At 60.1% G+C, this 12,155-nt stretch overlaps 1 protein-coding gene across 1 annotated transcript; it reads right to left on the bottom strand.

The window, feature by feature from the left end:
• Positions 1-6,335: 6,335 nt before the first annotated feature.
• C5H8orf90 (chromosome 5 C8orf90 homolog) lies at positions 6,336-11,210 on the bottom strand. The gene is given in 3 exon segments (XM_057737013.1): positions 6,336-6,482; positions 6,484-6,842; positions 11,138-11,210. Coding segments are annotated over 3 exon segments (579 nt in total).
• Between the last annotated feature and the right edge of the window lie 945 nt (positions 11,211-12,155).

The raw sequence follows: 12,155 nt of genomic DNA, 5'->3' as shown, positions 1-12,155 counted from the left end.
TCCTTCCCACTGCTCCAGCCCAAACCCTGGGGCTGCCTGACTCCTCTCCCTCTCTCTGTTCACATTCACCTTCAGGAAACCCCACTGGCGCCTCCAGCGAGCCCCACCTGGATCATTGCCACAGCCTCTAGCTCTCCCCGCCTCCATCGAGCCCGCCCCAAACCTATTTTCAAAGCAAAGTGATCCTTCTAGACCAGTGTTTCTCAACCTTTCTTTCATTGTCTCCCCCTCAACACCTAAGGAGTCTTTTTAGACATGTTTTCCTGGTTTGCCCCTCATGAAATTTTAATACCACAGATGAACCGTGCATCTCTGTGTATACCATATGCATATCTGGGCTTCAAACATAAAGAGTAAAATTTCTTCACCGTACCCCCTATAAAGAATCAGGTTCTCCCCTTGGGGGTGAAATCACCCCCCCCCCCCCGCCATGAATGCACATTTTAAAGTGTTGATGAGATGGTGTGATTTCTCTGCTCCAAACCCACCCGTAGGACAAGCCAAAGTTCCGTTATAATCAGGTCCTGACCCCACATGAGAAGCCGGCATCCTCTACTTCCACCCACCTGGGCTCCCCTCCCCCAGAGTCTGCCTCCTATCCTCCTTCCCTGGGGGCTCTGATCAAATCTCTCTTCCCTGGTGGCCTCCATCCCCCGCCTGCCCGTCGCCCCTCGAGCCTCTCAGCACCCTAGGATGGCAGCACTCCCACGGGCCTGCACCCCCCCCCACCCCCAGGGCAGGGGCTCCTGGCCTCGCTCCCTGACAGGTCCCAGAGCAGAGAGCCCATCTGAAAGTCAACAAGTGCTCAGTGACTCCGTGGAAAGAAGCAGAAGGCGCCTGGGGGCAGGACGAGCCCGGTTTAGCGCTCTGCTGTCGACCTCCTGCGGTTTTACTAATTTTGAACAAGGGCCCCTCGTCTCTTTTTGCCCTGGGCCTGCACACTCTGCAGCAGATCCTGCCGGGAGCCTGTATCAGTCCGGAAAGACCAGCTCATGCTACAGGAGGAAACAACCCCCCGAGTCTCAGGGGCAGGGGCAACGATGGGCTATTTCTCACTCCAGCTGCAGGCACCTCCAGGCCTCAGGATGGTGGAGGAGGCACTGTCTTCAGTGCCACCGGTCACGTGGCAGAGGAGGAAAGGACTCCAGAGGGTCGTGCCCTGGCAGGATGTGCTCTGGCCCAGAAGGAACAGATGTCATGGTGACCACAAGTCGCTGGACAGCACGAGTCAATGACCCCACCCAAATGCAGGGGGCTTGGAGAGCAGCCCCCGCCTGGGGTAGTACCAGAGGCAGGAACCGAAGACATTTGGTGAAGGACGCTAGTGACCACAGGAAGCCCTCCTGCCCCTCGTCCCACAGCCCTACTCCTGAGCCAGAGCCGAGGGGGAGGTCCTGACCTTGGCCTTGAGCTCTTCACAGGGGCAGCTGCCGCCAGCCTCCACCCAGCCCCACCCTCACTGCCATTCCAGGCTGCACACGGATTGCATCAAGGGGGAGGGACACAAAGTGGTCCTCACAGCAACTCAATTAATCCTCCATCGGAAATTCTACCATGATCAATTTAGGGAGCCGGTCAACATCACAGCACGGTAATTAGGAACAACTTCCAACTCCCAGCGTCCTTTGAAGATTGTAATTGCAATTAATTAAACATCCTTGCTGCTCCTCCGAGTCTGTTCCCAAGGAAACTGGAGCAGAGGCGGGGGGTGGGGGGTGGGGGGTGTGGCCTGACCCTGACCCCTGTTCCCAGCAGCCCAGAGATCAAACAAGAGCCGCCTCCTTTGAATATGGAAGGACGTGAAGCCTCCTGTCTCCCTGGGAACAGTGCATTGGCTGGGAGGTAGAGGGAACCCAGCCTCAGCTTCCGAGCCGACACCCCAACTTCTGCCCTCCCCTGGGGACCCCCCAAGACACGCAGCCCCTCCGCTCAGCAAGTTTACCGCCCTGGGTCGCATTCACACATTCAGAGCCCCCACTGCTGCAGAGCAGGTTCTAGGGGCAGGGGTCCTGAGTGAACCATGCAGGTCCCATCCCTGCGAGGCCCCTGGCGCCCCGAGCAAGGAGCGTGGAGAGGTGTGCTCCGGGCTCCAGGGCGGAGAAGCAGGACCCTGGACAGAGGAAGGGCAGCCACCCTGGGTTAAGACAAGGGGCAAGTGCTAGCCGCTGGGAGAGTGGAGGATCCCGGGGTGGGGAGGAGGGGGGAGAGCTGCCTCTCTGTGGGCTCTCACCATGTGCCAGGCCGACCCAGAGGTCTGACCAACGAGATCGTCCACCTCCCCCCGAGCAACCTGCCTGGAGGCACCATGGCTCTGCTCCCACCTACCGCTGAGGACCTGAGGCCCTAGGAGTGCTGACCGAGGGCTGCCGGGCCGGTGCGTGGAGGACCCAGTATCCTCACAGAGGTCCACTGTCCTCCAGAGCCTGGGCTGTAGCCACTGCCGACCCCAGCAAGTACCAGGGCCCAACGTCACAGCGGTCGGCCCCTGACACAGCAGCTGCACTGTTCAGTGCAGACCACCGGGCTTGGTTCTGAGTAGAAGGCAGAACCTTCTGGCAAGTCAATGGGAGGACGGTGGGGGTGAAAGGTTGCCACCCAGATCCAGGGTCTGCAACTTTCAAAAGAAGGTGTTTCCCTCCAATTCCCCAAAATAATTGGAAGCATCAGTCTTAAAATTCTAACCCCTCAGCCTAAGACTTGAAAGCCAGCCCAGGATAAGACAACAAAGCCAGAGGCGAGAGGCTCGCTGCCTGTGAGATCATGACTGAGGGAAGCTAGAGCAGCGGGGCACAGACGTGCTTTGAACATCCCAGCAGCCAGAGCAAAAAGGGCAAGGTGAGGGCTCCACATCTCTCCGTGTGGTGGGAGGCAGCAGGAGACCCTGCGTCCCAGCAGGGACTGCCCAGACACGCGTGTAAGGGGCAGTGAGTTTCCCAGCCCCCAACCCAGGGGCTTCTTGATGCAGGCAGTCTTGCCTTCCCGAATGCTCCGCCCCGGCACTGGACCCGGCACTGAGCGGGCGGTCAGGAGACAAATTAGATGATCAACCCTGCTTCACTGAAAGAGCAGAGGACCTGCTGTGGCCATTTCTGACTGAGCTTTTCCCCAGGAACAGCATATTTAATTGGAAGAGAAAATACGTGATTTGGCAGAAAGTCAACCCTGGGGCCAAATCCCAGTGCTCACACCTCCTGGCTGTGATGGACATGGCGGTCATTTCCCCATTATCCCTTCCATCCTCTTCAATCCCTGTGACCAGGGTGTGGGTCAGAAAACACATGCCTAGGCCAATCAACACAGGATACTCTCTGGTTCAGGAGTAGGCACATGACCCTACTGGACCAATGTTCCATTCAGGGAGGCTTCTTGAGGCTTGAGGCAGGTTCATTCTTCCGTGAGAGCTCCGGGAAGCCAGTGGTCTCTCTCCTCCTCAGTGGCCAGGGAGACTGAAAAGGCAGGAGGTGCATCAGCCATGCTGTCACCATTGAGGAAGCTAGTCTGAGGGCTAGATCAGACTTTGAGCCCCTGGATCAAATCTTACCTGAAGCTCAGTTTATTTCCAGACCTTCCAGTTACATGAACCATTTTTTAAACTTTTTGCAGTTCAAACCTGTTGAAGCCAGGCCTTCTGCAGCTATAACATGGAGTTCTAATAACATGCTGGCTTATACTCTTCGACAAGTTCCTTACCCTCTCTAAGCCCCAGTGTCCTCTTCCATCCACTGACCTTACGGAACTGCAGGGAGGATGAAATGATGCAGTGAATGCGAAAGGGCTTTGACCCTTGAAGCTTTTTTTTCATTGTTCATCCTTTGCCCAGGCTGTCCCCTCTGCCTCGAGCACCCTCCCCCAAAGTTCACATGACTGGCTCCTCCTCCCTCTTCCAATCCCAAAGCCGCCTCCTCTGAGAGGCCCTCAAGACCACCCTGTTTGAAACGGGGTCTGTCTTTACTCATCTTCTAGCACTTACCGCTGTCCTGCTTTTGTTTTAAAATCACATTTGTTTCTTTAATAGGTTACTTATTTGGGGTCTTTCTCCCCTAGGTTAGTGCCTCTCAAACTCGTGGTGATAAAGGACCACCTTTCTTTTTTCCAGATCTTTATTGGAGTATAATAGCTTTACACTGCTGTGGCAATTTCTGCTGTACAACAAAGCGAATCAGCTGTTTTTATACATATATCCCCATATCCCCTTCCTCTGGAGCCTCCCTTCCACCCTCTCTGTCCCACTCCTCTAGGTCATCACCCATCATTGAGTTGGTCTCCCTGTGTTACACAGCTGCTTCCCACCAGCTGTCTATTTTACATCCAATAGTGTATACTTGTCAATGCTACCCACTTTGTCCCAACTTCTCCTTCCCCCCCACCCCGTGTCCTCAAATCTGTTCTCTGCATCTGTGTCTTTATTCTTGCCCTGTCACTGGGTTCATCAGTACCATTTTTTTAGATTCGATATATATGTGTTAGCATATGGTATTTGTTTTTCTCTTTCTGGCTTACCTTGCTCTGTATGACAGACTCCAGGTCCATCCACCTCACTACAAACAACTCAATTTCATTCCTTTTTATGGCTGAGTTATATTCCATTGTATATATGTGCCACATCTTCTTTATCCATTCATCTGTTGATGGGCATTTAGGTTGCTTCCATGAAGGACCACCTTTTTTTTCCCAATCTGTCACAGACCAATACTTTCATAAACTACATTAAAAATACATTTCTCAAAAACTTTCTACTTAAAGAATACACTAAATATACACCCCAAATTCTTATTATTACACTTTACAGTCATAAAACTACTCTGGCAACTTGTTATAAAAGTTTCCAAATGGTGACTCCCCATTTCTGCTGCCTTCAGGTGAGGTGCATGCCTGGTCCCTGGCAGGGCAAGGGAGATAGTGATTAAACACTGGCTTTCCTGCCCCCAAGGGGAGATGGTGGTGAGGCATGCCCCACTCTGTCTCCCGGGGGTCCCCAGAGGGCCCTCCTGCGGCCCACAGGCCTAACTAGCTGTTCATCACGCCCCTAATTGGCTCCTTCCCTTCTCTGTCTCACTTCCTCAGTCCCCTACCTGTGGTTCCAAGTGTCACCTCTCAAGTAAACCACCTGCACTCAAATCCACATTTAGGGACTGCTTCTGGGGGAACCCAAACAATTTATATACAACATAGGATATCTAATCCCTAATGTCATCATTGCTGTTACCCCATCAGGATTCACACGGATAAGGATTACAGTGTAACCACTGTGCATCTCTATAAAATTGGAGACAAGCACATAAGTGGAAAGGAATCTGGAGCAGGCTAGGGGTCTTATGGGGCCGTCGGCAGAGGAGGGGGAAGCTGGGGACCCCTCTTCCAGAGCCTGAGCCCCGTTCCTTCAGATCTGAGCACTTCTTGTCACTGGTTCTCCTGCAAACCAAGCAAGACTTTGGAGGAACCATTTCTGCCCACCACCAGGAAGCTATAAATAACTCCTGGATTAGAAGAAAGGGAAGAAAGCTCTGATTCCATCTGCACTCAAGTGAGAATGCGCCCTCCCAGCCCGCCCGCCTCCCCTGCACACCTGGATTCCTAACCCCCAACATGAGGAAACCTGAGCCTTTGGCCCACAGGTCAGAGGAGCCCCACTGGGGTCCTGCCTGCAGCGGACAGCCTCCCACAGTAGACAGGCCTCTGCCACGGCTTGTCACCTACAGAGGGAGATGCACCCAGGATGGAAGCCAGGTCACCGATGGCCAATCCGGCGCAGCCAATTCTCTCAGCCCCACAAGGGGAGTGGGGTGGCAGGAGGCATGCCCTTCTCCGTGTGGACAGCCAGCAGGAAAGCAGCGGTCTGGGAACAGTGCCACGTGGTGTTTCCGCCCTGGCATCCCTTTCCCCGTCACATCCTCCTCCCCAGCCACCCTCTGCTCTGCTCCCCGGTGTCCTTCCCTCTGCCTCTCCACCCACCCCCACTCCCACCCTGATGCCCCTCTGTCATGGAAAACCACGAGCCTCTGAACTCGGAGTGAGACACGCAGGAACCAACCCCCCGCTGCTCCGCGGAGGATGCCCCGCGGGATGGGGGCGCTAATGGCCACCCAGGGGGCTGTGGCCAGGCCCCAGAGGGCCACCACGTCGGCTACCCGGGGTGCCCTCCCTCCCGCAGCCTGGCCAGCCCGCCCCCGCTGCCTTCCCGACTCCCCCCCTTCACTCACCACCCACTTGGAACAAACTGGACATCCCGCACCCCCGCTGGCCAGGCCGGTCCCCCCACCCCGCGCAGCCCCGGGGGACCCGTCCGGGTGGTCCCGCAAAGAGCCTCGGGCGGGAGAAGCAGAGGGCCTCTTTATTCATTTTCCGGGGGCCGGGCTAGCCCAGCCTGGGGGCGCCCGCGCCCGGGGAGGTGGCGTCGGGCCCCGCGGGCCCCGGGCCGGCGCGGCGGGCGGCGGGCGCGGGCGCGAGCAGCACGAGGCCGGGCGCGGGGCCGGCGCCCGCGTGCGCGTAGCTGAGCGCCAGCTGCTCCAGGCGCCGCTTGCGCACGGCCGCCTGCGCCGTGTGGTGCAGGGGCCGCAGCAGCGCGGGGGGCGGCGCGCCCGGGCCCCGCAGCAGGAAGTCGAAGCCCGTGCGGTCGCGCGGGTCGTAGAAGAGAGGCCCGCGGGCCGGCTCGGGGCCCGGCGGCCAGGCGAACGGGAAGGGCAGCGTGAAGTCCTCGGTGAGCACGCGGATGGCGAAGTCGTCCTCCTTGCCCAGCGCGCGGTAGGCGCGCCCGATGCCGCGGAAGTGCGCCTCCCAGAGCTGCGCGTCCCCGCCGTAGATGTCCGGGAACGCGGGCCCCGGGGGCGCGGCGGCACCTGCGGGGAGGGGTCACGGGGCAGCCGGGCGTACGCGGCCCCCCGCAGCCGGCGGGCTGGCGCGGAGAGAGGCGGGAGGCCCGCCACCCGGCTGAGCCGGGACGGGGAAGGGAGGCTACGCGGAGGCTGGGGGGGGCGGGGGGCGCATCCCCAGGGACAGCGCCAAGGGGCTGGGAGGGGCCGAAAGGCCCCGGAGGGTGTGTTTTAGTACAGAAGCCAATACTGTTCGGACAGAAAGTTCCAGAAGGGGAGGAGTCTGGCTCGTTTGGCCGGGACCACGCAGGGCCTGCCGTGGACCTGGGCTGATCCCCAGACAGTGGGCCGGGGCAGGGGTGACCTGATGGCTCTTGGGGGAAAGTTGATGCTGGGCAGGTGCAGAGGATGGGCCGTGGGGGCCAGTCTGGAGGTCGGGGCAGATCCAGGTAAGGGTGGGGGGACAGGACAGGTCAAGCACTCAGCAGGGTGGACATTGAGGGGCTGATGCCGGGCCCTGTAGATGGAGGTGTGGAGGAGCCCTGCCTGGGCGCAGCAACACTGGGACCCTGGGGCAGAGCAGCTTCACCCGGGAGAGGGGTCAGGTTGGAAGCTGGGCTGCTTCTGTGCCTGTTGGACAGCCTCCCTGCTTACCCCCACCCCGGGAGCACATCCCAGGAGAAATGGGGACATCGCTGATCTCTCGACTCACACATGGATTCCCAGGAGGCGGGGCTCTGGTGAAATCCAGGGGCCCGCTCTCAAAGAATCACGTGTGTACAGACACAGCACTGTGCCCCTGGTCTGGGGTCCCTGCACCCTGGAAGCTCATCCGTGGCCCCAAGGAGCAGCCCGAGCTGCTGCTCCACGCCCACACCTTGTCTGGACCCCTGAGCCAGCTCTGGGCCCCACATTCAGGAGAGACCCTTCCTGCCCTTCCTCGGTCCCTACCTTCCTTCCTTCAGCAAAGTCCTTAGCTCCAGGGGTACTGAACTGAGCGACGCAGCCGTGGGCCCTCCCTGGGTATAGATAAGCCTCAGGGGACACAGGACAGACTGGGCAGCTCCCTGGGGACAGGCAGGACCGGGGGTCCTGGGAGGAGGTGATGGGTGAACCTCTGACCATGAACCTTCAGGTCCTCCTCCCAGCACCCCTGCGACGGGGTGACAGCACTCGGGCCATTTTACTGGTGAGGATACAGACCCAGAGAAGCCACACACTGAACTGACCCGCACCCCCGGCCGCGTGCTCACGCTCCGCCCCCAGCTCACACCCTCGGGGCTCAGAGGCCGCTGGACAACGATTCCTCTCCCTTCACACAAGTACCCTGGGGCACCTGCTGGCTGCCCGGCCCCACCCCAGCTGTGAACTGCACACACTCAGCTTCTCCCGCGCCAGGGCCAGGAGCCAGCAGACCGGGGTCAGCGGTCCTGCCTTCCGCCTGGGAGATCCTGGACGAGTCTTTTAACTTCCCTGAGCCTCAGTTTCCCCTTCTGAAAAATGGAAACAATCAAGCCTGTTCTGCCACCCTCACAGATGAGAAGGCCATGACGAGCCTCTTCATCACTGGAAAGTGATATCCCAGCTCAGTCCCGCAGGCGACGCCAAAGCAGCTGCTCCCAGAGCCGCAGACACGGGTGGGAGAGGCAGTGGGCCAGCTCTGAGCAGGGCATGAGGCCAGAGGGGCTGGCCTGGGGCCCGTTGCACTCAGCACCGTGGACAGATCCAAGGCAGCCTTGCAGGAGCCTCAGATTCTGAGGGGCAGAATGGCAGTGCCCCATCCCAGTAGCCTGTCCTGTCCACCGGGACACCTCCTCCCTGAAGGCCTCCAGGGTGAGCAGCTGGAGGCACAGCGCTGCACTGGTGTCCAAACACTGGCCTGGCCTCACACTCAGTACCAGCAGCCCGGATGGGCAGGCCATTGGGAGGGGCTGTGGGGTATTGCTGTGGGGTGGGGGTGAGGAAAGCTGTGGAGAAGAGGGGAACTGGGGATGGGCCCCAAGGAGAGGAGAGGAGAGGGCCCCGGGGCTCGAGAGAGGAATGACACCCTCTGACTTGCATTTAGCCAGGTGAGTCTGGTGGCTGTGGTGCAGACAGGTGAGGGGGTGAGGGCAGCAGCACAGAGACCAGGAGGTAGCCAGGGCAGTGATCCAGGGGAGAGGGGCTAGGGGCTTGCCAGGGTGCCAGAGAGAAGTACTCAGATTCTGATTGTGACTTGAAGGTGGAACCCACAGGATCTGCTGGGGGAGGGGCTGGTGGGCGAGGGGGGATGGAGAAGAGGGAAGACACGAAGGTTTCTGCCTGAGCAGTTGGAGGAAAGGAAGCTCCATTTACTGAGAGAGGAGCAGCTTGGGGTTGGGGGGTCAAGAGTCTAATTTTGGACAGGTGATGCCTTCAGACAGGTCGAGGAGGACACACAGAGCACAGCTAGCTGGAGTCTGGAGTTGGGGCGGGGGCTGGGGGTGGTGGTGAGTCTCCAGGCTGGAGACAGACAGACCCCTGGGAGATGGTATTTAAAGCCACAGGGAACTCCCTGGTGATCCAGTGGTTAGGACTCCACGCTCTCATTGCCAAGGGCCAGGGCTCAGTCCCAGGTCGGGGAACTAAGGTGTGCCCCCCCCCCCAAAAAAAAAAAGCCACAGAACTGGATGAGATGGTGAGAATAGAAAGAGAAGAGGCCCAGGAAGCCAGCCGGGGCCCCCAGCCTCACCAGGGCAGGGGGAGGAAGGAGAGCCGGGAGCGTGAGGGGCTCTGGGAGCCAGGCAAGGAGGGCAGGTCCCGAGCCATGAGCCACCGGGGGGTCCTGTCCAGCCGGACCTGAGAACTGACCTCAGGGTCAGCAGCGTGGAGGGCATCCCCGCCCCCGCCCAGAGCTGCTGTTGCCAAGTGCTGGCAATGAGGGGCGGGGCCCAGTGGCTTCCAGAGCAAAGGGAGGGAAAGACTGGGAGACAGCAAGCATAGATAACCTTTTCCAGGAGTTTTGCTAAAAATGGGGAGCAGAGAAATAGGGTGGTGGCTGAAAGGGAAGTGGGGTCGGGAGACAGGATATGTGACAGCATGCTTTTATGTCAACGGGAAAGATGTGTAAAGAGAGAAAGCGTCAGGATGCAGGAGAGGAGGGTGCGGAGGTGCTGGGGTCCCGGCCGTGGGCAGGAGGCAAGGCTGGGACAAACAGAAAGCGAGCCTCGGCTGGGACAGGGGTCGTGCAGGGAGCAGACGGGGGTGGAGCACAGAGCCGGAGGGCACAGGTGCAGGTGGGCGGACCCGCGTGCCCAGGAACCTGCGGGAATCCTCTTTCCTGGTGAAGGAGAGATCAAGACCAGCCCCTGAGTGTGAGGCGGGAGTAGAGGGATGGGAGCTGGGGCGGGGAGGTGCAAGGGTGTTGCTAGGAGAGAAGAGGGACTGGACTGGACGGGAGGAGGGATGCAGTGGGGCCCGCAGCTCCTCATGGAGGAAACCGCCCCCCCCCCGCCCCCCGCAGCTCGAAGTCAGGACTTTAAAGAGAGCGTTAGCTGGTTGAGTTTATCCCCAGCTCCGCTCAGCTGTATGGGTGCTGGTGAGAAGTAGGCGGAGAGCTGGTGGGGTGCCAGGCTGGTACAATGAAACGAGAGAGGGCCAGGGAAGGAGGGTGTGTGTGAGGGTGTGATGATCACAGCAGAGCTGGATGCGCAGGGCAGGGGGGAGCAGGACAGGCGGGAGGAGGCGGGAAACAGGCTGGAAACAGTGAACTGCGGTTCTGCCCACAGAGTGCTGGGGTCCTGGTCTCGAGACTGGGGTCAGGACCAGGCTGCAGTCTAGATGCTGACAAGGCCAAGGACATGACCAGGGCGTGGGTGACGGGGTGGGGGGACTGAAGGGCCAGGAGAAGGAAGCGATCACCAATGTGATGACAGCAGAAATAGAGAGAGGGTCAGTGGCCAGAGTCCAAAATTCAAGGGGTGTGGGAGAGTGACCCCAGGCAGGGGTGGGTGATTGCCCGCCCCTGCACGGACAGTGGGTGTGGATGTCTGAGAACCCGGGACTAGCACTGGGTTTTAGGCACGGGCTGGGGGGGGGCAGAGAATGAACTGGAAGGCACCCTGAGCAGTGATGAGGACCCTGGCCCACCTCCAGGCTCAGGGTCCAAGGGCTGCGGGCCTCCTGGAAGGGCTGCAGGACACCAGGAGGAAGAACTGTCGGGGGTGAGGTGGCCGTCCACACCCTGCCCTGCTCTGCTCGGAGGCCTTGGAGGAGCCTGCCCCGCAGGGGGAGGGGGTGGGGTCACCGCCACATCTGAGAGCCCCGGCTGCCACCGGCACCCCCTTCTCCTCCATCCCTCCCTCCATGTGTCTCACCTGGAGTGGCTACAGGGCGAGGGGACAGACCTGCCCGGCTGGGGTCCCCAGGACAGCAGGAAGCCATGGCAGCAGCCAGGGGTCAGGCTTGTTTACCTGGCTGCCCAGGAGACTGGGGGAGGGGCCTTCTGGGCAGCAGAGAACCTTGCATTTAAAGGGGCCCCACCTGGAAGTGGGCTGGGACTGGGCGGGCGCAGGGTCAGCAGGCATGGGACCCCTCGCCCGGCACCCCCTGCACCCCCGCAGCTCACCTGGCCCTGCTCAGGAGCCATCAGGACCCCACCCTGGCACTCAGAGAGCTCCGTCCCCACCCCAGCAACCTGCCCGGGTTAATCGGGCCCCAGGAATCCCTCCCTGCTTGCTCCGAACCTCAGAGCCCCACAAGCCGCAGGACCGGACCGTCTCCAGCGCACCTCTGAAAGCCCTTGTGAGTGTGTTTTAGATTCACTAACAAAACGACAGAGGCAGCACAGGGAATAAAGGGAAGCCCCCCTGTATTCCTCAAGCTGGCAAGAGAGGACCGCACGTTCCCCCCCGTTCACCCTCCTGTGCAGGCCTGGCCGGGATGCTTCCCGGCCCGAGCACCCGAGGACTCCCCCAGGGAGGCCGTTGGGGACGCTGAGAAGCAGCGACCCAGAGCCCCATCAGCCCCCACACAGGGCTGGCACCCTGCTCGCCTCCCAGCATTTCCGGAGCCCCTGGCCGGGCAGGCCCCGGGCTGGGACGCGGAGGAGGCCCGGGAGGCTGAGGGCCCGGCCCTCCTGGCGCTGGTGGGCAGGAGCACAGCCAGCCCTCGGGCCTCAAAGGCACCGTGGGCAAATGGTGCCCATGTCTCACAGGCCTGTCATGCTTTCCATGGTCCTGTGCTCCAGCCACCAGACTCCAGCTTTCGGGGCAGGCATTATACAGCTCAGCTCAGCCCACTGAGCCCTGGGTGGCAGCTCGCTGTCCATATGGTGGGGACAATACAGGAGAAAAAGCCCATTACTGACCTTCTCATTCTACAGATGGT

This window comes from Hippopotamus amphibius, chromosome 5 (assembly GCF_030028045.1).
Source record: "Hippopotamus amphibius kiboko isolate mHipAmp2 chromosome 5, mHipAmp2.hap2, whole genome shotgun sequence".
NCBI lineage: Eukaryota > Metazoa > Chordata > Mammalia > Artiodactyla > Hippopotamidae > Hippopotamus > Hippopotamus amphibius.
The sequence above is the reverse complement of the archived record's forward strand: the minus strand, read 5'-3'. Positions and strand labels throughout refer to the sequence as shown.